This window comes from Lagenorhynchus albirostris, chromosome X, assembly GCF_949774975.1.
Source record: "Lagenorhynchus albirostris chromosome X, mLagAlb1.1, whole genome shotgun sequence".
NCBI lineage: Eukaryota > Metazoa > Chordata > Mammalia > Artiodactyla > Delphinidae > Lagenorhynchus > Lagenorhynchus albirostris.
This window is the reverse complement of record NC_083116.1, coordinates 77,495,946-77,521,632: the sequence shown is the minus strand read 5'-3', so window position 1 is coordinate 77,521,632 and position 25,687 is coordinate 77,495,946. Positions and strand designations below refer to the sequence as shown.

The 25,687-nt window shown below is 45.7% G+C and overlaps 1 protein-coding gene across 2 annotated transcripts in view; it reads left to right on the top strand.

Annotated features, from left to right (window-relative positions):
• The first annotated feature begins 50 nt into the window (after positions 1-50).
• The window catches only part of MSN (moesin), a 68,074-nt gene continuing 42,437 nt past the window's right edge, over positions 51-25,687 (top strand). Inside the window, exon 1 of one of the 2 annotated variants that reach the window (XM_060136802.1) lies at positions 51-282. In XM_060136802.1, coding sequence (XP_059992785.1) covers positions 271-282 — 12 coding nt within the window. In that variant the 5' untranslated portion in view covers positions 51-270. Of the gene's footprint in view, positions 283-9,350; positions 9,411-25,687 lie in introns of those variants that run through there. The other variant, XM_060136801.1, reaches the window with a different exon arrangement.

Here is a 25,687-nt window from a genome sequence, read left to right as displayed (position 1 = left end):
GGCCGGCTAGAAGGCGGGCGCGAGGGCGGGGAGCGGTGCGGAAGCCGGGCCACATAAAGGAGCGGGCGGTGCGACGGGGGCGGCTCTTTCCTGGGTGGGGTTTGTGAAGTCGTGGCCCGTTAGCAGGAAGCGGAGCAGTCGCCCCGACGCTGGCGAGAGACCCAGTCCGAACCCCCAGTCCCCGGAGTCCGAGCCCTGTGTACTGCGTTCTCAGCGCTGTCCGACAGCTCCCAGCCAAACTTCACCAACTCCGCCGCCTTTTCCGCCACCATGCCCAAGACGGTGAGTGCCGGGGATGGGCGCTTCCGACCCCGGGGGCTCTTGCGGACCCTCATAGCCCCTCGCCGATGGCCGGGGACTTGGGCAGCCGCGCGTCCGCTCGCGATGCCGCGCCTTCCGCCGAGGCCAGGCGTGGGGAGGGGCGGCAGTGGAGTCCGGGTCTGGCGCGCCCTCGCGGGTAAAGGGGTCCAGGGATAGAAGTGTGGGCCGGGCGGGCCGGTTTCTTTCAAAGATTCTAGTTCCTTGTGTTTGGATTGCCACAGTAGGGAAGGCTTCCTTGGGGGCCCAAGGTCTCCTTTTACCCCTGACGGGCCCTGGGCGCAGGGGAGAGGACTCTGGTTCGGAAGAGGACACTTACCCCAGTCCAGGAATTGGCGCTTTTATGGGGCGAGGCTGCCACTGACCAGGAGGGGCCATGGGAACCGAGAAGCAAGGAGGAGGGTGGGAGCTGCTCAGGGCGGATCCCGTAACCCCACTCACCTTTCCCACAGCCTCCCCAGGCGGCTTCAGCTGTTTCCCACTAGGAGGGGAGGAGAGAGTTGTGGACTCATCGAGGCCGCTTGCTCTTAACCGGGAGCGCTAACACTTCACTAGGCACCAGTCTGAAGGGAGGCAAGAAGACTTTGCAGGCGGGGCGGGCTGGACGCGCACGGTTGGGGGGCGGCTGGACGCGCGCGGTGGGGGGCGGGTCGGGGAGAAGAAGACTGGTTTCTTCCTCTTCTCCACTCGCCAAATCCCTGCCTTTCCCATTACTTACTGGCTCTCTATTTCCTCCTATTCACTCCGTACTATTCTGTGAGGTGTGGACTCTCCAGTGGGGCCACACCTTTCTAGGGTGGTGGTAGCTTCTAAGGATCTGGTCTCCACCCTACTGGCTGTTTTGAGAAGAGAAGAAGCCTCCTGGGAGTGGGGCCTAGGGGGGGCCGGATGCCCAGGAGGGAGGGGGGAGGGGTGTGCCTGAATAATGAGCCCTGCTTGCTTTTGTGCAAGTCATGCCAAATGGCTGCTGAGGCTCTTCCCTTGCTCAGGAAAGCTGGGTGACCACCCTAGCTTGAGTCCCTTAGGCCAGGCAACTTGTTGCACTGGCTTAGGCTCTGCAGTTATCCCAGACCCCTCTCCCTAGGACTGCCTGAGCCTTGTAGAGCTGAGATAGTGACTAGTGGCCTTGAGAAGGACTGAGGGTCCCTGAAAGAGAGGAGTGGGGGGCCCAGTTCTTTTGGTGTGTGCTGAGCTTTAGTTGCCACATTGCTGTGTTCCAGCCTTACTGCAAAGTCATTGTTGCCTTTCCAGAACCTGTCCTTCAAAAACACCAAGTTTTCAACAAGTGTGTACTTCTACCTTCTTTCTCTTTTCAGTTGCTAATGGTTTTATGACATGGGGCTTTTCCACACACCCCCTTCTACCGCCCCACATACACACAAAGTGAGACAGAATGGTTTTGAAAAGGGGGGAGGGCAGTCTCTGCTATCACAGAGGATTATAAAAATCCTTCCAGGAGCCTCTCTTTGGCTTTATCTCTCTGTGGTTGACTCTTTGACTCCTTTTCAGATGTGGCTTTGCCTAAATAGGTGGGTGGATCTCTGGGAATAGACTGTGCCCCACAACCGCTTTTCTTTAGTGACATGTCTCCTGTTCAATCCTGAGATATCTCTCATTTATGTGCAACTTAATGGGCCTGGAAATTATCTCAAAGTTATCTAAACCATCCTGTCTCAGTCAAAAGTGGCAAAGAAGACAGCATGGTGATCTTTTTCCTGCTGTGGAGAGATTGGAGTATGAGCTGTTTGAGGTCAGGCCTAGGGTACTGAAAGTACCTGAATACTGAAAGTAGTTTTATACAGATTGACTGAAACTTGAATCATGTTGGAAGGAGAGGGCTGAATTTTGATAGACTGGCAGATTTGGAGAATTTCCTATGCTGTTTGGCTCAAGGAATTGTGGTACTCCAAGGACAATGGTGCTTCAAGGACAAAGGACGACCCTGCCTGAAAAAGTTTCAGCGTTACACCCCCTACCTGACTCTTAATCTCCCTCCCCACCATGTTGCGATGGTTACGAAATTCCTGAGCCCACCTGGGTGACGCCCACCTGGGCAATGGGACGTGTCCCAAGTAAGGAATGGTCAACTTTTAGGAGAAACAACTATATCATGCCTGTTAAGACCATAGAATCTTAACCTGAAAGAGATCTCAGACACTATCTAGTATCTCTCTCTCTCTCAACTAATGAGGATATTTAGGCCTAACAGGAAAGGACTTACCACCTAAGGGCACATGGTGACAGAACCAAGATCGGTGTCTGTGCTTTTTGATGCTCATTCCATTGACCCTCTATTCTCACTCAGTGAAGGATTTTTGAAGTTGAGCCCCCTCTCTTGCTCAAAGCAAATTGGCCCCTATTCTCAGGACTTCTGGTCCTCAGATAAAAGGAAGTAGATGATTTGGGCAAAGTAACCAAGGTTGGCATTTGTGTGGTCTCCTGGTGAGAGTTTGAGGTGTCACAAAGTGCCTCATGTTACTTTTCTCATTCCTTATCCCAATGCTGAGGCATCCAGGGGCACACTCTAGTTCACTGCATACCAGCTAGTAACTTTAATGAAGAGAAAAAAATTCCTTATTCTCTATTCCTTCTTTACTAGTGTGCTTTAGGCTATTTCTGGAGTATGACAGATAGGGAAGGTAGTGGAAAAGTCAAATCCATTCATTCATATGAACGATGTCTACAGTCTGTCTAGGGTTAGTTTCACTTTTACAGCCAATTTTCTCCCTTAGTCACCCAGCTACCTTTAAATCTGTTAAAACATGCCCCTCTACACGCCCGTCCCCCCAACCAGTTCTTGGATTCTGTGCTTCTACTTGCCAGTTTCCTGAGTCTGCTTTAGTAGCCAGAATGAAGAAGTTTATTAACTACTGTCTATACTTTGTGATGATGATAAGACAGTTGTAAAACAAAAAAAAAAAGTTTTTTCCCCTCCCTACCCTCTTTAACTTTTTTAGATCACAAAGTCTTTGGGACTCTTGGATTCCCTAAAAAGTGACTGTTTTGAATTTTCAAGATGTTCTTGAGTTTTTGGTTTACTAGAGTCGAAAAGGCTCTTCACAATTGTCAAGTCCAATTGTTCTCATTGTATAGATGGCGAAACTGAGACCCACAGATAGGAGGGACTGACCTAGAATGATGCAGCAAGTCAGTAGTGAAGCTAGGATTTGAATCTGGGACTTAGTTAGAGGATCAGTCTTCGTAAAACCTCTTCAGTTTGCTGAGTTTTTAGCTCTAGCTCGACAGGTCAGGGGAAAGGTGATCAAATGGTCATTGATGGGACCATCCATGTGAGCAGATGTAAGGAGTCCAGCTCCTTGAAGTATCTGAAGGCTTCTGGGTCTGCATTCAGCTAAACTTTAACAGGGGCTGTGTGGACTGTTTATTCTCCTGCCATTCCTAGCATTACTTGAGCCACTCGAGTGGCACTAAAGTGGTACTTGCTGAATAGGAGGCAGAATATCAGTCTCTTAACCCTTCCCTGCCTGTAGACTTCAGGGGTGGACAAAGGATCAGGAATGGAGGTTATGTGAGAGAGACTACTCTTTGGATCCTGCATTTGTCCACTTCTTCGGTTCTCCAGTTCACTTGGCCCTCTGTGAAGTTTAGATGATAGAGCAGGAACCATCTTGGGGATTTCCTTTAGGCTTCTCCTTGAATAGCTCTCTGGGAAGAGAGGGGCTAGTGTGGCAAGAGAGCCTTTGTGGGACCCTCGAAGGTACCAACTAATCTATATGTAAGGCTTGGAGAAGGGAAGGTTGCTCTATGAGTGGGTGACAGAGATGGTATTGATCACAAGTCTGCTAACTCTTCATTATTATCTAGCTGCCTGTAACAATAGCTTGTTTTAAGGGTGTTCTTTTTTTTAAACTTTAAAAAAAATTTATTTAGTTTTGGCTGCGTTGGGTCTTCGTTGCTGCATGCAGGCTTTCTCTAGTTATGGCGAGCAGGGGCTATTCTTCGTTGCCGTGTGCAGGCTTCTCATTGTGGGGTCTTCTACTGTTGCAGAGCACAGGCTCTAGGCTCATGGGCTTTAGTAGTTGTGGTGCGTGGGCCCAGTAGTTGTGGCTCACGGGCTCTAGAGTGCAGGCTCAGTAGTTGTGGCCCATGGGCTTAGTTGCTCCGCGGCATGTGGGATCTTCCCGGACCAGGGATGGAAGCCGTGTCCCCGGCATTGGCAGGCAGACTACCAACCACTGTGCCACCAGGGAAGCCCTTGAGGGTGTTCTTCTTACTTTTCTCTTTCTTCCTTCTCTCAGGAGATTGCTTTACTGAATGGTGGAGCTGGAAGGGAGATTCAGAGGTCATCTGGTCTATTTCTCTGACTCCAATTCCAATTCTGTCTAGAGGGATGAGATGAGTTGACAGCTACATTTATTCTGAAATCTTTTCTAAGTGTTACTTGGCAACAGGATATCTAGGTCCCTTTGTAGTTTCCTGGGAATCCCCGTCACTGGAATTTCAAAACTCAGGGTCCCCAGAAGGGAGAATATCTGTCTACCAACACTACTAGGATTGGGTCTTTAGCGGCTAGAGTTGCTGAAAATTGGCATCATTACAGGTTGGGAACAGTCTGTTTCTGATCTTTCAAAGATAGAACTGAGTTTATCATGTATATCTTTCCTAACTCATGATATTTTCTCCCTGCTACCTCATTCTACTCTTCTTCCCCCGAAGAAAACAGTACAAAGGTGATACCTTTTGGGGAAGTCTGTTGGTCAAGTGAAGGAGGTCGTCTTGTCATGACTGACTGGTTTTGCTATTCATTCCTCCTCCTTTTTTTTTTTTTTTAAAGGAAGACTATTTTTTTTTTGCTGTACGCGGGCCTCTCACTGCTGCGGCCTCTCCCGCTGCGGAACACAGGCTCTGGACGCACAGGCTCAGCCGCTCCGCGGCATGTGGGACCCTCCCGGACCAGGGCACGAACCCTTGTCCCCCGCATCGGCAGGCAGACTCCCAACCACAGCGCCACCAGGGAAGCCCCCCTCCTCCTATTTAATGCTTGATAGAGCTGAAAAACTTTTCAGTTCCAGGTTCTGATTTGTGGTGCAGGAGCAGTCACTTGGAGGGTTAGCTCAGGACTCCATTGATTTGGTAGGTGGGTGTTGGGAAACGGCAGGTAACACTGACCTGATAATTTTTCTTCTTCTCTTTCCATGTAAGAAGAACATCTTCCCTGTCCTCAGTAAAGTGATCTAAATGAAGTGGGCCTTTAGGCAAGGTCTTTCTTCAGGCCCTCAGTCTCTCCAGCTTGTCATGAGAGAACTGTACTAGTAATAGATACATTCTAGGGACCCTTCCAGTACTGATGTTCTTGAAAGCCTTGATGGTACAACCTCAAGCCTCCCATTGGTACGTCTATTCCTTCAGACATCCTTTCCTTAACATTTGAGTGCCTTCTTTGTACCAGGCAGTGTGCTAGGCTATGCTGAGAATACAAAGTTCAACAGCACTTGCTAAAATGTATCTTCTTGTCTCCCTACACCTCTGGAGTGCTGTTTCTTCCTGGGTACTGGGTTCGGAATAGAGAGTTTCTAGCTTGGGAATTGGTTTGTCTCATTAGTAGCTCTGACACGAACACTGGCATGAGTGTTCTTGGCCGTTTCCTCTTGAGGCTACAGACTACGGCCTATGTCTATGGGCTATGTCTGAGGAACAAGAAAGAAACCAACTGAGACTATATTGTGAAGGCTGTGGGTTGACTGAAGAGCCTCAGACAAACACTCAGAAAACCTCCTGGGTTTCCCCCCATTTCTTCTCCTTGACTGTCGCTGAGAGGCCAGGAAGCTACTGAGTTATATTTCAAGTTTACTTTTAACCTGTGTGGTAGTTAGATATACTGGTAGACAGTGAGGAGCTGGTGGGCATAAACCGACCTCCTAAGGTATCTATCACCAATGAGCTGAAGGCTGGCTGTTGTGGGGTGCAGCATTTCAAATGCATCTGTATTTACGATGACCAAGAGCTTCCTTAGCCTTAAGCTTCCCTTTTAGCTGATTGTTCTGAGTGGTCTGGGTTTCTCACAGGAGTGTTGAATCACAGAGCAAAGGAGCTGGCCTTAAACTTTGTAGTTTAAGTTTAGTTTATATTTTAGATGGGGATACCAAAGTCCAACAAACAGAAGTAATTTGAATGAACTGGTAATAAGGCTATGACTAAAATCCAACTTGCCTGGTCCCAGATTAAGGGAGGAATTTTGAATGTCTGCCTTTCAAATGGCACTTGATGCAGTGTGCTCAGTGTTTTCGCCCTTTGTGCTGTGGGTGACTTGACCATAGTGTTAAAATGGTCCTGGGAAGAGCAGTGGTTCTGAGTATGTAGAGCTCATCTCAAAGGTTACTTTGTATGGAGATAATTGAGATGGTTCAGGCTCTGACCTTGCTTTTGGGATTCTTTGTAGTACTTCCCAGGAAGGTAAGTGTTTTGCTTTGGCTGTAAAGTGTGGTGGAAAGTAGATATGTGCACTGAAGGGAGGTAAGGAGAGGAGACTAGCTATGTTTTCCTGCTTGAGGCTAGACTTCACAGTTTTAAGAGTCTTTATTTAGATATATATATGTATATATTTTTATTTATTTATTGGCTGTGTCGGGTCTTAGTTGCGGCATGCGGGATCTTTTGTTGCAGCACATGAGCTCTTTGTTCCAGAGTGTGGGCTTCTCTCTAGTTGTGGCACATGGGCTCCAGAGCGTGCGGGCTCAGTAGTTGTGGTGTGCGGGCTTAGTTGCCCTGCAACATGTTGCATCTTAATTCCCCGACCAGGGATCAAACACACGTTCCCTGCATTGGAAGGCGGATTTGTAACCACTGGACCACCAGGGACGTCCCAGTAAGAGTCTTTATTGAGTAGAGTTATTTCTTTCCCATATTCATACCTGGAAAGGTTAGCCCGCTTGTTCAGGATCACATGAAGTTGGTAACAGGTTTTGTTTTTTATGATAGCTATGATTATCCTTACCAATTAATTAATTAATTAATTAATTTATGGCTGTGTTGGGTCTTTGTTGCTGCGTGCGGGCTTTCTCTAGTTGCGGCGAGCGGGGACTACTCTTCATTGCAGTGCGCGGGCTTCTCATTGCGGTGGCTTCTCTTGTTGCGGAGCATGGGCTCTAGGCACATGGGCTTCGTTAGTTGTGGCATGCGTGCTCAGTAGTTGTGGCTCATGGGCTCTAGAGTGCAGGCTCAGTAGTTGTGGTGCACGGGCTTAGTTGCTCCACGGCATGTGCGATCTTCCCGGACCAGGGCTCGAACCCGTGTGCCCTGCATTGGCAGGTGGATTCTTAACCACTGCACCACCAGGGAAGTCCCTCGGTAACAGTTTTGAAAGGAGAACTTGGCTTTCCTGATTCCCAAGTTAGTGATCTCTCACTGGACTTGCCTGACTTGGAAGGATGATTCTTTTCATCCATGAGACATAGACGTCCAGAGAATTGGCTCTGTGGTGATTACATTAACAATATGGCCACAGTGGAGTTCCCCTAAATAGCTTCTGCTGTAGCAAGTTTCAGTCAGTGGGTGACTCACTTCTTCTGGGGCCTCAAAATGACTTTTTTCTCTTCCTGCCTGCCCCTCACCCAAGTTCCCCACTTTCTCTTTGCCATTTAAAATTTTGAGCTCTGACCTCTTTGTATTCTGACTCAGTGCTCCAGCTTGTCTTGTTCCTTGAGTTAGGTGAATATTATGGTACTTTCTTCCACTTTGGTGACGCTATTTTCTGCTTTGCAACCATTTGAATACAGACTGGAGTGTCCTGGCCTCAACCCTCACTACTCACCTTTAGGTTTTGTAGGCCAAGGCTGATGAAGGTAGCTAGCCAAAAAAAGGACTTTTTAGGCCTTTATAGAAAGGGAACATAGAGTACTGGTGAAAAGCACAAACTCTAGAACCAGACTGCTTGGATTCAAATCCCAGCTCTGTGACCAACTAGTTTTGTAGCCTTGGGCAGGTTACTTAACTTATGTGCTTCATTTTCCTCAACTGTAAAGTGAAGATAATGGTAGTACCTATCTCGTAGGGTTGTTGTAAGGATTAAACAGGGCAATTCCTATAAAGTGCTTAGAACTGTGCCTAGCATCTATCTAATCAGTGCTATGCAAATGTTAGTTATTATTATTTATGGAACTACTATGTGCCCAACCCTGTGCTAGGTAGGATGGTAAGAATGAAGGCAGGCAGCTGCATTCTCACTGTTATTTGAGTGGTTACTAGGTACTATTTACTATAAGGGATACAAATAAATGAATGGAGGATACAATTGCTGCCTTCATAGATCTCCTATTTAACTGGAGATTTAGGGCTAACTCACTTAAAAACAGTTTGACAAAAGTGTGTACATGACATTTTCTATAGATTTTGAGAAGAAGGGAGTTTATTGGGACATGAACAGGGCCTTAGAGGATGTGTACACTTGGGGGCAGTGGCTTTTCTGGGTGGGACAGTGATGTAGTTTTGGTATGTGGGTGTAAACCAAGTGGCCCTATGCCAGTGTTCTCTTGAAAATGAGTTTGTCTGAAATGAAGGAAGGCTTCATGTGCTGACTGTTTGAAGGGATTGTGGATTGTACAAGCCACAGAGTACATGTCAGCATAGACCAAGTTGCTTTTTATAGGGTCAGTTGGAGCCAACAGTCCTGTCTCAACTGGCAAACCCCTTCTGAAGGGGTCTGTTGGGGGAGACTCTACCTTGGGTTTTCCAGAATCCGGTGAATTAACTAAAACAAATTTTGTTGTCTTTGTTACCCAAGTGGGTATGTGAGCAGCTCTTTCCTTCATGTTTCCATGTGAGCTAAACCAAGGAATAGAGCTTAGTGATTACTCTCTTTAGGTCAGCAGCCTAAAACCAGCTTTTAGTTCTCTCAGTGGCTTTGCTATGATATAGGTATTTGAGAAAGGATGTAAATGAGGGGAGGATTTCTTCGTGTGTGATTGTGATAGGTTGAACAGTGTGGAATTTTCTGGCCAGGACCCAGCTGGAGCATCTGGGCCTTAAACTTGAAGAAAGAACTTTTGGGTAACTTTCAAAGCACAGCTCTTCGGCTGTGCCTGATGACAGAACCAGATTTGATGCTCCTTTCAGTGGGCTTGTTGTGGCATAAGGTAAGTGTTGAGTTAGCTCCTAGGCCACTGGTATGGTGACCTACCACTGTGTTTGCTTAGTAGTAATGCTTTGCCAGGTAACTCCTGTGATAGGTGACTTCAAAGGTTGAAGTTTCTTCCTGTCCCTGGGGACCGTTCTATGTGGGAATTTGGTAGATATTTTGTGTGGGCAGGGTATCAATCCGGATCTAATGAGAGAAAAGTTGAGATGTGGGCATTTGGTCATACGTAACAAAGTATAACCCTGAGAAATCCTTTCCTGGATATTTATTTGGCAGATAGGAGGGGGAATAAGGCATACCTATCGGGCTTGGTCAGCATTTCCTTCCCTATCTTTAGTCCTGGCCTCCCTTAAATACCTGGGAAAGGTCAAGGCTCGTTTTTCTCCACTGAAGTATATTTAGATAAGGTTCCTGATCTTACTGTTTTGGTCTAATCTGCCCCTCCCCCCTCCCCCACCCCTGTCCTTTTTCAGAAATCTCAGCCTGAAGGTTAGATGAAGTATACCAAGAGTATTCCTATATACCTGTTGTATACCTGTTGTAATCTTTAACTGGGGTTGACTAAACTGTGGTATGCAGTTGGAGGGTGGGGGTCAAGGTAATAGCCAATTTGGTTGTCTTTAGTTAAGGTGTACAAATCTTTGCTATCTTCAAGGGTTTTAAGTGAGCCAAACGTCTCTCTAATTATCCTTGCAGATATTCCTGGGAGATTGACTAACCCATAGAAGTTCCCTTGTTGAGAGCAAAAGTAACTTAACATTTTATGTTTGAATTTTTCTTTTCTCTGACTTGAAAATACCAACAATATCAGAAATATATAACTGGAGTAAAGCCCTTTTCCTCAGGTTCCTTACTCTTCTTGGCACCTGGGCCTTGGCCAATCTAGCATATGCTTGGTGAGGATATCTGCCACTTTGCTTCAGGGTTATACTACACCTCTCTGCTGGTACTTGGAGAGGTGCTCCAGCAGGACCTGAAGAGGGCCTGGGGAAAATTTAGCCTTAGTTGCCTTTCTTTCTACCATAGCCTGGGCATTTTCCTAAGGTTGGGAGTTTGCCGCCTGGCCTTAGGCCAGTTGCCAGAGGAAACCAATGACTAAAGGCTTCCTCCCTGCGACGTCAGCTTCTGGAACCTTTCCTGATGATTCCTTACCAGTCAAGTATGCCTTATTTGGCTATATTTTCCCCCCTCAAATGCCTTTGCCACCTCAACTAGTGCCTTGTTCTTCTTTGGTACAGGGAACACCTTCCTCATGTTTATATAGTGCCATCTGCAAACTTTTATTTTCTCCTTCTTTGGGTTTTGTTTGGAGCAGGAGGTGAGGCTCTTTGTTGGGGCCAGGGTGGGGGCCAGTGAGAAAGGAGAGAGGAAGATGAGAGAGCTTTGGAATGACTGTGATTTCTCCACCCTGCTTTCTTATCTCTCATTGCCCTCCTTACTCTGCCTGGTCACCTCCCTCTAGCTTCTTACTTAGATCTCTGATAGCCTAAGAGTAGTCTTGCTCAGCCTGGAAAGGCTCAGAGTGTGGGGGTGGGGTGGGGCGCGGTTGGGCTCTCAGCATCTGAAATTACTCCTTTGGAGTAAGTAAAGCCTTCCAGTTGCTGAGTTCTTTACGTGTGCCTTTCGTTTGCTTAGGCTTCTCAATTGACTTTCCTGAGCGGGCTGCGTCCAGCGTCCCTCTGCCTCTTATCTCCAGTCCTGAGCTGTCTAGCCCTAGCTTAGAAGAGCTTAGCTTTTGACACAGCTTGGAGCACTTGTCTGGAATTTTTTTTTTTAATGCTTTTGAGTAGAAATGGTACAACAAAAAGAATAACAGACCGAATCAGGATATTTGGTTTTTAGTCTCTGCCTGTGTGACCTTGGGCAGGTCACTTTTATGGGCCTTAGTTTTCATATCTGTAAAATGAGAACATTGGCTTTTTCTGACATTCAGATTATTTGTGCCTAGTCTTTAAGAAGGTAGTAAGAGGTTCTTGGAAAGAGTGTAACAGAACAGAGAACAGTGACTATTTGGAGAAGTTGCTCTTTCCTCTTTAGAATGGTATTGGAAGTGTCATTTCCCCCCCCAGCTATCAAAGTGTAAGTAGCCCTCTCTATTTCAGTGAGTTTTCCTTAGGCATATTAGATCCACCTACCACAGAGCTTGCCATAGGTATCCTGGCTTGGAGAGACAACTGTTAACTGAGTGCCTTGGGGGTGGGGCCTTTGAGTTCAGCCTGCAGAGTACAGTTGCAGGCTATTTTGGGTCATTGGTGACTCCAGGAAGAATAGAAGACCCTTGAATTGGTCATTGTTCCAGTAGGGAAGGAGAAGACCAAGAAACAAACCAAAACTGAAATGCAAATGAGATTTGACTTCCTCTACTCCCTTCCCCCACAACATCCCTCTCCTTAGGGTTATGAAATTGCTTTTGGCTGAGTCTTAAATTGCTAAGCTCCCCGTCCCCTTCTTCTGTCAGAGTCACCGGTGCCTTTGTTGCCCTTGGATCGGGAGAGCTAGGTGATGTGGTCTTGGGTGGAGTGAAGGGGAGAAATTTCTAGTGAGGGAGATTGCCATAGGCCTAGTGTTCAGCCTTCAACTTATCTTGCATTTTGTGAATATGGCTTCCTGTGGTGTTAGACCTGTAGATGAAAGGGGAGGGATTTCTGAATTTCCCATGAGGGAGTGATAGGCTGATGAGGCATAAGCTAGTTCCTGGAGATGGTGTGCCCTTGGCTGGATCTGTTTTCACCCTTCTTCTTCCTCCTCACTGACATTTTGCACAAGGATCCCGGGCTGTATATCAACCACCTAGGAGTTGGCCATGAACATGATCTTCACCTGCCCTGAGCCTCCTGGAGTGAGGGCAAGATAGAAGTCTTCTTGGTGTCTGTCTTCTTTCCTTTGGGAATAAGTTCTTAGGGCAGTTTAATCAGAGAAGACTTAGTTGGGTAAAGCTGGACAATGCTTTTGGGTGGAAGATTCTTCTCCAGCATTGAGCTGGAACGGCCTCTGGACCATGCAGGAACTTGCTGCTTGGAGTAGCCACCTTGCTGGCAGCCTTTCCTTCCTAGGGGCCTCACATGTGTTGTTAAGGATTCCAGTCACAGTTGGTAGATTAGAAATGCTGTTGGTGAGGGAGAGTAGGGAAACCGGTAGAGGAGAGAGAAGGGGAGAAGGAAAGAGGAGTCAAATAGAAGAAGAGTGGTTATTTTTATACTTCTCCTTTTTATAAAACCCAACGTGGCATATGACAGAGTTTAGCAAATAGAGGGAGACATCTTCCATAAGTCCACCATTTTAACATAGCAGTTATTGTTTATGTGTATTTCTCATCACATCTCATATATGTACCTTAGTTTTTCATGGTATAATCGTATTGTACATAAAAAAATCTTACTTCTTTATCCCTATTTAACATGTCACTAAAAACTTAGGTAAATGCTATTTAGTTTTTAAAAATGAACATTTTAATGCCTTTACAAAATTCCATCCAATGACTATGTCATAATTTACTAACCATTCCCCTTTTGCCGGTCATTTATATTACTCCCAGCATTTGCCAGTATTTATAACACTGCAGTGAATGTGAACAAGAGAAAATTTAAACCCCTTAGCATGGTATATATGGAGAGCCCTTTGATACCAGGCTCCATCCTAGCTCTCTCTCCAGACTCAGGTCCACTTGGCCCCACATGTACGCTATGCTGTAGCTTTGTGGGATTAAGTTTCCCCAAGTAAGCCATACCTCTTATATCTTTCACCTTTAGCATATGTTTCTTCTTTCAACTTGAAATGTCAAGTGTCTCTTCCTCCCCTCCCCTCACTCCATGACACCTCCACTGGATATTTTCTTTAATACTCCCAGGTAGTATTAGTTGTACTATCTTCTGTGTGCCCACTGTACCTTGTAAGAATTTCTGTTATGATACTTACCATGTGGTATTGAAGCCACCTGGGCTCCCATGCTTTCTCCTTTAGTAAACTTGTGGATTTGAAAGTTTCTAACTCCTCCTGCTTCAAGAAGGGGCTGTTGTGGAGATGGTTAGGGATGGGCAGGCCTTTGAAGAGTGCATAGTCAGTGACAGACATGGAGAAGGGGAAGCAGCAGTAAGGTATGCAAGGGATCCAACAGTGTTGGATGAGCACCTGGTAGGACATACTAGGTACTGATAATAGAGAAAATACACGTTGGAGAAGGGAAGATGCATTAGCACCTATAGGGTGGAGAGCCCTGAGAGAGAGTCTTGCTGGCCTTGACACACCAGAGTAGACTTCTCAAACCATTCCAGATCTCGATTTCCCATCTGTAAAATGGAAAGGGTAATAGCACCCTACTTCTTAGGGTTATGGTGAAGATTCGGGCACTAATGCACCTGGAAGTGCTCTGTGAGGTGTGGGGCACAGGGGAGGGAGGGTAGGTCCATGACACCCCATAATTTTTGTTCCAGTTGGCCTTTTAAAGTTCTGCTCTACGTGTGTTGCTCATCAAGCTTCTGAGCCCATAATGTCAGATGCTAGAGTTTCCCCGAGCAAGCATTCCCATAGGTGTGCCACAACCTGATGCTTTTAGTGGGAGGTATGCAGGGAAGTCCCTATCTCCCCACTTACCTGGGCAGCATGGCAACTGGCCCCAGTACAGCCCTACTAAAAAATGGCCACAAGTGGCCGGGGAGGGAGGTACCACCTTCTCTTCAGCTCTTTAGCAACAAATGAGTGGTACTAGAGTAGAGGGTTTCCTAATGTCTCTTCATCTGGAGGTGGAAGTATTTATAGAAGCTTCAGTGAAACTGGGCACCTTTCAGGCCTTCTGGCCTCAAACCAGCCATGTACTGTTAGAAGGACAGGACTCTGTGTCTGTCACTGACTATATGCTCTTCAAAGGCCTGCCCATCCCACCTGTCTTGGGCAAATAGCTCATGGGGAACATTCAAGGTCTTTGGATAGAGATTCTCCTCCATCTAGTGTGACTTTTATTTTCTCCACATACTACCCATGGCTTCTTGCTGCTGTCCTGGCCATTTGAAAACCCCGAATCCACCCCAGAATTTTATGTTTTATAAAGGAAGCAAATTACCTGAATCTATGGAAGATCTTTGTCAACTGTAAAACACAACAAGGTGAAGAGACTTGCTCAAGGTCATGTAGAGAGTCAGGGGCAGAAGCAAGGCTTTAAGCCAAGACTCTCAGGAGTGTGTTGTTTTCATTCTATCAGCTTAGCCCACTGAGAATGTAAGCTTCTTGAGAACAGGGACAGTTTCCCATTTTATCCCCAGTACCTAGCACAGTGCTTGACATAGAGGAGGTGCTCGACAAATATTTGTTGAATAAATACATTAATAGCTACTATTGTCAAGTTGGAATTGTCTTGCACAGACTCCTTTGGCTAGGTCTACTAGAAAGCCAAACAATTTCAGGGACCCACTGGAAATTACCTAATGTGGACCCAGCTGGGCCCTGGCAGAGTGGAGCTAAGTAGTGCCAAGAAATGGGGAGGAGTTTTCCCTCTTGTGCGCCTTGAAGAACCTGTTTACCTGTGTGTGAGTGACCAGCTTGTTCATAGCTAATTTCCATTCCCTTTTCCCATGTCTTCACACAATGCAGTAGTGTTCACACCAAGGGAGAATATTCAAATCAAAGTTTTTAGTGGATTTTAACAGGTAGCCATGCAAGCATTTCTATCTGCGTTTGTGAAGCAACCCAGAGTTTGGCCCTAGAGTACAAAGTTGAAGCATTACCCAGCTTTTAAAATTTTTTACTTTTTTTGTATGTGTGCTGCTCATTGTGGCATGGCCAGCATTGCAGGACTGCATTGTGTAATCTAATCCTGAGAGGTTTGTACTCCCAAGGTTTAAGGATTGAGTTGGCTCCTCTGCTTAGAGATGGGTAGGGCCAGAGAAGGACAGCAGGGAAATGCTGTAGATCATCATGTTGGGGCACCCAGCAGCCGTGTTCTGCTGTTGCTGCTGTTGTCACCACCACTGCCACCACCATCACCCAGGCTGCCTTAGGTCCCAGACTGCATATCTTTGCAGAATTCGGCCTGTTTTAGTCAAGGTAGGCTAATTTGGGGAGCAGTAGGAGGTATTCTTCCTCCCACACATTCCCTTGAGAGAGGGGTATGGCCAGCATTTGGGAGGTATAGGTTTAGGCTTACTAGATAGGGTTGGGTGGCCTAAAATAGCAAGAGCCTCTGAAGGTTATCTGGTCTTTAAAGGACTTTTTCCATCTGTTCTTATAGTGCTGAGCTAGACACCGTACGAAGAATAGAAACAGACATAGTCTGTGCTTTTTGGTAGGGCAGACTTAAATAAAACCAGACTTTATTTATTTTACAATTTTTGATTTGTGTTTTTTCATTGTGAAACTAATACGTATTTGCTGTGAGAAATAAAACAACACTGAAAAATACAAAATCCCCTGTTTTCTGCCCTGACTCTATTCTCCAGAGAGAACCAACATTTATGTGACCTAGTTAGTTATATGAACTTAGACTCCTTTTTAAATGCATTTATATACATATAACTTTAAATACACACATAATGTAAATCCATACTGTTCTGCAACTTGTTTTTTTAAACTTACTATGTGGTGGCCATCTTTTCATATCAAATCAGATTTTAACATCTATATGGGCTCATTAATAATCAAATTATCAAGTGGGTGGAACACTTAAAAGCACTTAAAAGTGTTTCACAAATGAAAAGGGCTCATATTCTTCATTGAATGGAAAATAAAGAGAACATTGTAAGGGCTTGCCTGCCTGAGAGAGAAGGCTTTCTGGAGAAGGAGGGAGTTGTGGACCCTTCTGTTGGGATGAAGGATAGGGTGATGAAAGCTGTTCCCCTTTTCAAGCTCAGTAGGCCCCACATTTAGAGATTGCTGTGATTTCACCCATGCCTAAATGATCTGAGTGGAGTGATTTGTGGTAGGGTAAACCACTTTTCTGTGCTTAACGTGGCCCTCTCCCTCTTCTGTGGTTTCGCCAGTTTGGGGTAGTTTGATTCCAAACAGTACCTGACTGAGAACCCTGTTCCTCAGAAGACCTCTGGCTGCTATAGCTATCTGAGGTTGAGGAAAGAAGCTGTGTTTTTTGTTGGTGTGCACATGCCTTTCCAGTCTTCTCCAGAGAAGAGCAGTGAAGCTGGATTAGAATCCCCTCACCCCGTACTTACCAGGGATCTTGTCCAAGTGGCAGAAAAGTGGAATTTTGCAGAGTGCTCAGCTATAGCTGAGGCATCCTGTTGAAGAGCTGAGAAAGATAGTGTTGTTTGAAATACAAATAAATACAGTTGACCCTTGAACAATAGGGAGGTCATAGGCTCCCCACCACCACCGTGTTCTGCCAGTCGAAATTGCATATAACTTTACAATTGGCCTTCCATATCCCTGGTTCGACATCCGCATATTCAACCAACCAACCACAGATTCAGCCAACTGCAGATTGTGTGGTACTGTGGTACGTTTTTATTGAAAAATACTCGCTTATAAGTGGACCAGCACAGTTGAAAGCCATGTTGTTCAAGGGTCAGCTGTACACAGTATATTAAAAAAAATCTAGCCCAGTGGCCACTCCTACTCTTCGAAGCTTGTTAGATTGAGGGTACTGATCCGAAGCCAGGCCAGGCAAGGAGAAGCAGGATTACCAGAAATGCAGGCTCTCTTCTGCTCATTCATGGCATGCCCCACCCTTCTCTTGTCTTAGTTCCCAGACTTTCACGGTGGGTGGAGCGGAGCTTATGCTCGCCCAGCCTTTAATCCTAGAGCCTCTGCCGCCAGAGGTTGACCTTGATTAGGCCAGGCCTACTACAGGCCACTGCAGGCATTATTCCTTCCCCTTTAGACAAACAGGAAGCTGCCTGCAAATTGAGGGATTGGAGCTTTCTGAATCCTTGTGGGGCAGGGAGAGCAAGCTCTGAGGTCAGAGTCTAAAAAGGGCAAGGGAATGACATTTTAAAGAATTCCTTGCACTACTTGAGAAGGCTTGGATCCAAAGTATCTTCAGGAATTTATTGTAGGTCAGGCTTGTAAGAAGATATGTGTTTCAGCACATATTAGCTGTGTGACCTTTTGGAAGTTCCTTAACCTCCCATTCTTCATCGGTAAAGTGGGGATGATAATCCTCAGTGCTGGTGGGAAACTTGGATAAGAATACATTAAAAAGCCCTCGAATGTTAGTTCTATAGAAAATCAAGCATATAGGATTCAGGTGCTCAGAGAAGCGTAAATCATATTTTCTCACCTTCTGTTGACAAAAGCAGTAAAATGTGTTCAGTGGATGAAAGGCTTTCACTTCACCATTAAGAATGGTTATGATCCTTAAAAGGGTAAGCCTCAGTTATCAGGAAAAGTTCACTTCTGTGGAACAGATCATTTATAGACCATTTGGGACGAATGATGCATTGAAATATAATCAGCTCTCAACTATCCATAACAAAACATTCTTCTCCTAGCTATGTGTGGACTGCCTGTCCTAAGCCATATGAGCCCAGGGAATGCAAACTCCCTTGGCTCTTCTGATAGTCCAAACAAGACATAGTTAGTTACATAAATATTTCCAAAAAAAACTCGAAGTGAAGTGGTTAGATTGCTACTGCTGAGTTATCCACAGGGTATTATTCTTACATTGATGTGGATAACTGACCTTAACCAAAAGAATAATGGTGAACTTTGGCTTCTGGAGCAAGGAAAATGATGGGCTTCTACTTCGCAGATCATTTATGCCCTCTGTGACCATCCCTCCAGCCTATGAACTCAGGTAGATGTGACAAATTTATAAGACTGGGATTGGGAGAGAGGCAACCATTCAAAGGATGGAGCTAGGAAAGACCATGTGTGAGATTGCCCTATATGGACTGTTATTCCAGGGAGGATTGGAACAGTTCTCAATCCCGCCCCCCCTGCTGGGATCTAGCCTTTGTCAGAAAGAGGCAAGACTGAAGAAATCTTGAAAGAACTACTAGAGACCTCTCTGGGCAAGTTCCACTGGAACCTCTAGCTGTTGAGCAGCCCAGAAAAGGGAATTTTTTGGTTAGGAATCTGGGAGGGAGTTATAAGTTTAGAGGGTAGCTGCCTGTTGTCCAAGTAGTTCCCTGTTTAAAATGGCCCTGTCAGATGTGAATTGAAGGAATCCCTTTATAGGTTGGCTGGCATTGCCCTGCAATTATTTTTCAGTGTTCCTAGCTGTACTCACCCCATGTCTGGACCAAAAAAAAAGTCCCCAACACAAATACTGATAATCTTTACATTTGCGATATGCATTGTAGTTGTCAAAACCCTTTTTACCACTATTATTATTATGTCATTTGATATTCATTAACTCTCTCCAGTTGGCAGGTTAGGAATTATTTTTTTAACATCTTTATTGGAGTATAATTGCTTTACAATGGTGTGTTAGTTTCTGCTTTACAACAAAATGAATCAGTTATATATATACATATGTTCCCATATCTCTTCCCTCTTGCATCTCCTTCCCTCCCACCCACCCTCCCTATCCCACCCCTCCAGGCAGTCACAAAGCACTGAGCTGATCTCCCTGTGCTATGCGGCTGCTACCCACTAGCTATCTACCTTACGTTTGGTAGTGTATATATGTCCATGCCTCTCTCTCTCGCTTTGTCACAGCTTACCCTTCCCCCTCCCCATATCCTCAAGTCCATGCTCTAGTAGGTCTGTGTCTTTATTCCTGTCTTACCCCTAGGTTCTTCATGACATTTTTTCCCCTTAAATTCCATATATATGTGTTAGCATACCTCCAAAATTTATAAGCAGCTCATGCAGCTCAGTAACAAAAAAACAAACAACCCAATCCAAAAATGCGCAGAAGACCTAAATAGACATTTCTCCAAAGAAGATATACAGACTGCCAACAAACACATGAAATAATGCTCAACTTCATTAATCATTAGAGAAATGCAAATGAAAACTACAATGAGATATCATCTCACACCAGTCAGAATGGCTATCATCCAAAAATCTACAAACAATAAATGCTAGAGAGGGTGTGGAGAAAAGGGAACCCTCTTGCACTGTTGGTGGGAATGTAAATTGATACAGCCACTGTAGAGAACAGTATGGAGGTTCTTTAAAAAACTACAAATAGAAATACCATATGACCCAGCAATCCCACTACTGGGCATATACCCTGAGAAAACCATAATTCAAAAAGAGTCATGTACCAAAATGTTCATTGCAGCTCTATTTACAATAGCCCGGAGATGGAAACAACCTAAGTGCCCATCATCGGATGAATGGATAAAGAAGATGTGGCACATATATACAATGGAATATTTACTCAGCCATAAAAAGAAACGAAATTGAGCTATTTATAATGAGGTGGATAGACCTAGAGTCTGTCATACAGAGTGAAGTAAGTCAGAAAGAGAGAGACAAATACCATATGCTAACACATATATATGGAATTTAAGGTTAGGAATTATTACCCCCGCTTTTTCATATGGGGAAACTGAGGCTCAGAGAGGTTAAGTGACTGCAGAAATCACTCAGCTAATGAATAAGGAGCACAAGAGTTCAGTGGGAAACATTAGACTTTGGTTTTAGACTTTGCATGGGGTGGGGGTGTAGAAAGGGGAGATGAGTGTTGTTTCATAAAGGCCTGGACTTAAGCTCTAGTCATGATTAGGCCAGAGTTTTGAGACTAGAAAGGAAGTTTCAGCTTTAAACATCAGGTCCTTCCCGTGTTCTAATAGTTGCTCAACATCCCTTTAGTCTCTCCTAAAAGATCATGAGTGAAGAATAAAGTTCAGAGAGAATTGTAGTAGTTGGGATCTGTGTGTGGATGTCCACCTGTCATGTTCTGCCTGCTTGGGGCCTGGCCTGACACTTGTTTTGTATCTGGCTTCATATGTTACCCTTCTTGCTAATGTCAGACTACTGCCTTCAAGGCTAGTTGAGCTTTCCACCTGGTTGGGCCAATAACTTACTTGGCTTTACCTTGCTCTTAGACACATAGATGTTGCTTGTTAGGAAGTGAGAATTGTTTGGGGATTGCTTCAGCCTAGCTAATGTAGAGTCTTGTTTGGACCTTGGTGGGAGCGTTAGTGGAAGAGGTACTGGGGAATTGTGGAAAGAGCACTCTTCTGGAGTTGGAGAGCTGGAGTTTAGTCTGAGCTCTGCTGCTAGCTTCCCAGGGCAATCTTTACCAGGCCCTTGCCCCTTTTGGGACCACCGTCTGTTCTACGAGGAGTTGGTTTGGCTAATCTCTGAGTGCCATTCCTGCTCCTCAAGTCTGTGATTTATTCAGAGATGTATTCCCTCAACAATGGAGGCTGGTCTGCCCCACCTTGGGTAGGGGGATTGTGGCATACATCTCAGAAATGTTCTCATTCTGTGGGATACTGGGCCAAATGGCAACCCTGCCAGCTCTGAGAGGTTGGGAGTGATCAGCTACACCTGGCCTTAGAGGCGAACCCTTCATAGAAAGGCCTTGGAAATGTTATGGAGCATAATTGGGTAGACGGTTGGGCAGGCCAGGGTGGCAAGAGTCAGACCTGGCCTGATCTGGGTAAGGAAGGAAGAGGTGCTCTGGAAAGGTAGTACTTGGGCAGCCCCCCAGAAACAGGCAATAGGATGGCATCATGAGGTGTAGACAGTTTAGTGTAGTCTCTGGCCAGATAGTTCCTGGTCACAAGTAGTTGGTAAGCCCTCAGGAATGTGACACTGTCACTAAGCAATGTGTCACTAGAGCAGTCAAAGGCTGTGGAAGCAGGAGGAACAGCTCTCCCTTGTCACCATTCCCGTTGTGTAGAGTGTGAGGTCCTTAAAGTTGGGCCGTGGAGACCAGATGTGGCAATGGAGAAACCCAGTTTGTAATGGCAGATAAGCCTGGTCTTTTAGAAGAAGGAAAAATCATAATGCTTGCTTAATGTCAAAGCATGTGAGGTTGAATTTACTAGTGCTGATGCATTTGAATTCTTTTATTGTGGATTTGAAGCAAAGTTGGGAAAAGGGGGAAATTTGAACTCATGACCCTAGTGGCCCTAAGGGCTAGAATGAAGGTGGAGTTTAACTGTTAGGGCTCCCCTTCTTATAGTAGGGTGTTGAGTTCTGCATGGGAACAGCCTTCTGATCCATTGGGGAAGTCCAGCTTGCCTATACAGTTAGTTGGTCTTGGCCAGCTTGTGGAAGCATGTTGTAGACTCTGATTCATGTTTTGGCTTAGGGCTTTGGGCATCAGTATTCTTTAAGAGCTCCCGTAGGATATTCTAATTTTGGGCCAGGGTTGATAACTACATCCCTAACTGAAGCCTCTCCATGTTACATCTGAGAAAACTGAGCCTAAGAAACGGAGGCCTATGCCCATGAACACAGCATGAATATAGCTAAGCTGAGCTGAGATTTTGTCTAGGGCTATTTCCACTCCATTCGTAGCTGGAAGTAAAGGTGGCCCAAACAGCTCAATTGAGCATCCTCTAAACTTGGTTATTGGGCCTGGATGAGATGGGAGTTGTGCACCACTCCCCACCTCAAGTACTAGAGGAAGGGGTGAGGTTCACAGAAACTAACTGGACCCCAGGGAGGTAAGCAGCTCTCTTTAGAGCTCAAGTTCACTGGCTAGGCATCTGCATACCAGTGGTGGTAGGAGAGAAAGGGTAGGACAGGATGGAAAGTGAGTAATGCTGTGGACACCAAGGCATTCAGTTAGTGGGAACATTACAGGGAGTTGGTGAGTAAGAGCCCAAGGACCTGGTGACTTCATTCCTCAGTTCCATATAGAAATGCTGGGCTGGGACCCTGCCTTGTGTCCAAGGCAAGGTGCTTTGGAACTGAAGACTGCTGATTCTCCACTTCCTGCTTCAGCTGGATGGCCTTTACATCTGACTAGGTCCCAGCCCTTGCTGCTCCTGTACTTTCAGAGTACCCCAAGCTCTCTCGTAAGCCCTGGTACCATATCACAGTGTGGTCTTTTATTATTTCCCACTGTTTTGTATGTGGCACCCCAATTAGAGAATAAATTCCTTTTATGGTTGGAAAGAGGGCTTTGCTCCCAGTCTTCCCAGAAGCACAAGAAGGTGCTTAGTGTGGAGAACCAGGCAGTGCTAAGAGGGTATCTTGGTTTCTTTTCTCCTCCCAGCCTCCAAAGGAACTTTTTATTTGAAGAGAAAGGTGACTGGGAGCTTCAGGGTGGATATAGCACACACTGCATTCTTTGGGATCCAATAATTACATCTTTTCACTACTAGATGGGGAACGCTTTGAAGTAGGGGCTTGTCATAATCTCTGTATTCTCAGTGCCCAGCACCCTGCCCCACACTTTGCAGGTGCTCAATAGCTGCTGAATTGATTGGAAGGCATCTCTTCTCCTGTTCCCTCCCTTGAGTCAGGCTAGATTCCCTAGAAGCCTTCTGTCTCCTGGGGGAAGAATCTGGAAGCTAGGGAGGAGGAAAGGGCTGCATCTGAGCATTAGCTGTTGGTGTATTCCTTGTATCCAGAAGCCCACAGTTCTTAGTAGTAGTTGACTTTTAGAGTACACATACTTTCGCACATATGTTTTTTTTTTCTTTTTTTCTTTTTCTACAGGAGGGGCAAGTATGAGGAGCCAGGGCGTGAAGTGGGAGGTTAGAAGGTGGGCACTCTTGAATGGTTGTTTCTTTTCACCACTTCTTTGTGAGAGAAGTGCTAACTGGATCCTGAAGATCCTAGACCTCGTCCAGAGGAGAAAGGCTTGTGTGCAGTGTTGGCCACTAATGGAGGTCTTTAGCCTTGGAACTTTGTGGTTGGCATTAGTTTCATTCTTAGCTGTCCCTCCCGCTGAGTTTGGCAGCTCCAACTTGATTTTCTTTTATTTTCCAAATATTTTCTAAGGGGATAGGGAGGGAAACAAGCCACTTATTATGTCCCTTTGTTTCTTTAGCCCTTAATAGGCCGGCTAGGAAGGTGCCCTTCTTCTTTCTTCTTCATGCATGCCTCTTGCTCTTCAAGGCCAGGGGTTTGAGCCAGAGGCCTAGGGGCCCCACAATCCTTGATTCAGCCTTTGGTCTGGGGCCTGCTATTGCAGGGGGGTCAGCTTGGCCCAGGGCCTTTCTGGTATCTGAATGAGCCTTTGGGGAATAGATGGTTAGTGGTCTAAGCTTATTACCTTTTTTTCCCCCACTGCCTTTACTTAGGAAGGGAATAGGTTACTGTGTATGATGATCTGGTCCAGTTTTCTTTGGTTAACTTTCAGATAAGACTCTTTCTGCCCATCTTCTATGGAAAGTAGAATGTGAAGAGTGCTATTGGTCCAGGTTTGAGACCTTGCAGATAGTGAATGGAGTTACTAGCCTAGTCTAGCAATTAGCAGACTTGCCCGTGAGGCCTGATTTTGTATGTATTGTAAGAATAGGTTTCATATTTTAAAAGCATTGTTAAAAAGAAAAAAGAGGAATATGCAACAGAGACTGTATGTGGCCCATAGAAACAGTTTGCCAACCCCTGGTAATCTATGCTTTACACTACCAAGTTATCATATACCAATTTCTTTTTCTTTTTAAGATTCCAAAATCCTTTTTTAAAAAAAATATTTATTTATTTGGCTGTGTTGGGTCTTAGTTGATGTATGCGAGATCTTTCATTGTGGCATGCGGGTTCTTCGTTGCGGCACGTGGGCTTCTCTAGTTGTGGCACATGGGCTCTTGAGCGCGCAGGCTTAGTTGCCCTGCGGCATGTGGGATCTTAGTTCCCTGACCAGGGATCGAACCCGCGTCCCCTACATTGGAAGGTGGATTCTTAACCACTGGACCACCAGGAAAGTCCCTATTATGTACCAATTTCTTATAAACTCATGATTCCTCTTCCCTGAGCCAGGCACATGGTAGGCCTTTGACTCCTGATTTATGATTGGGATGTTTGTAGCTAGTCCCTTCTGTGTTGGTTACTGACTAACCAAACCACATTGACTCCTTCTGGTGTGTACTTGGTGTCATAGTCACTGGGGGTTAGAATTAGAATTGTATCCTTCTTGGAGGGGAAAGAACCCGATAGATGATGCTCTCCTCCAGCTCACTGTTCCTGTGTAAGACTTAGCTTTTCATCTCAGATGGCCCCAAATCTGATAAGTAAGCAGCTCCTGTTGATGGTAATTAGGGAGATTTGAAAACAAAATCACAAAAGTCCAAAGCTGTGTTCAACAGGGGATTCTGGAGCAGGGGCTGATTCTTCCTGCTCCTCCCCGAACACTTCATCCCTGGCTTTGCTGAGCCTCCTAAAATCAATCCTGGCTTTTTGAGAAGGTGCCTCTTTTGTGTTCTTTCCAGACTGTGCTTGAACAGAAGGAATCCTGGGTACTTTTGGAATAAGATACAGAGACCGTTTGTTGTAGGGGTGATATTAGAGCGTAGCTTTTACCCAGACAGGGAGGCATTCTCAGCTCTATCTGGAGCCCTTACATCCAGTGTTCTGGAGGTTTGCATTTTGTTAACTGTTGTGTGTTTCTGTGGGTATATGCCTATTTGGTCACCCATGCCCATTCTTGCCGAGTTCCTGGGAATCCTGTAATGGAGACAGTATGGTGCCAAGGCTGAGTCATTCTCCTGGAAAAGCCAGGATTATAAGAGGTGTTGTACTAGATCTGCTTTGGAATGCTTTCTCTTTTCTCCTCTGCTGTCCCCACCCTTCCCCAAACACACCTAGGACTGTAGATATCCACCCAACTCTAGGCTACTAGGCCTGGGAGACTCAACCACTGAGCTTTCTGAGGGGTGACCAGGGCTGTTACTCCTCTCCCCTTCCTTTCTGTCCCCAAAGCCCTATACCTCTATGCCCAAAAGTATAGAAGACTTGTGGAATGTGTAAAGATGTTTCTACCCTTAGGGACTGAAGCATGTTTGTGAATAGTCAGTGAGTGAGGCTAGCTTAAATGGTTTTAAGGCGACAATTAATGGTGAGCATTGCAAGTAGAGTTGCCTCAGGTTTTTCTCCTGACTTCTTTGGGCCAGTGTCTGGTCGGCATTGTTCAAGGTGACTTGAGAGAAAGGAAGATGGTAGCCATAAGATAAATTAAGTGGGCCAATTATGTAGAATTATTTTCTTTTTTAAAAAAATTTATTTATTTTTGGCTGCATTGGGTCTTCGTTGCTGCACATGGGCTTTCTCTAGTTGTGGCGAGCGGGGGCTACTCTTTGTTGTGGTGCATGGGCTTCTCATTGTGGTGGCTTCTCTTGTTGTGGAGCACAGGCTCTAGGCACGTGGGCTTCAGTAGTTGTGGCACGTGGGCTCAGTAGTTGTGGCATGCAGGCTCAGTAGTTGTGGCTTGTGGGCTCTAGAGTGCAGGCTCAGTAGTTGTGGTTCACGGGCTTA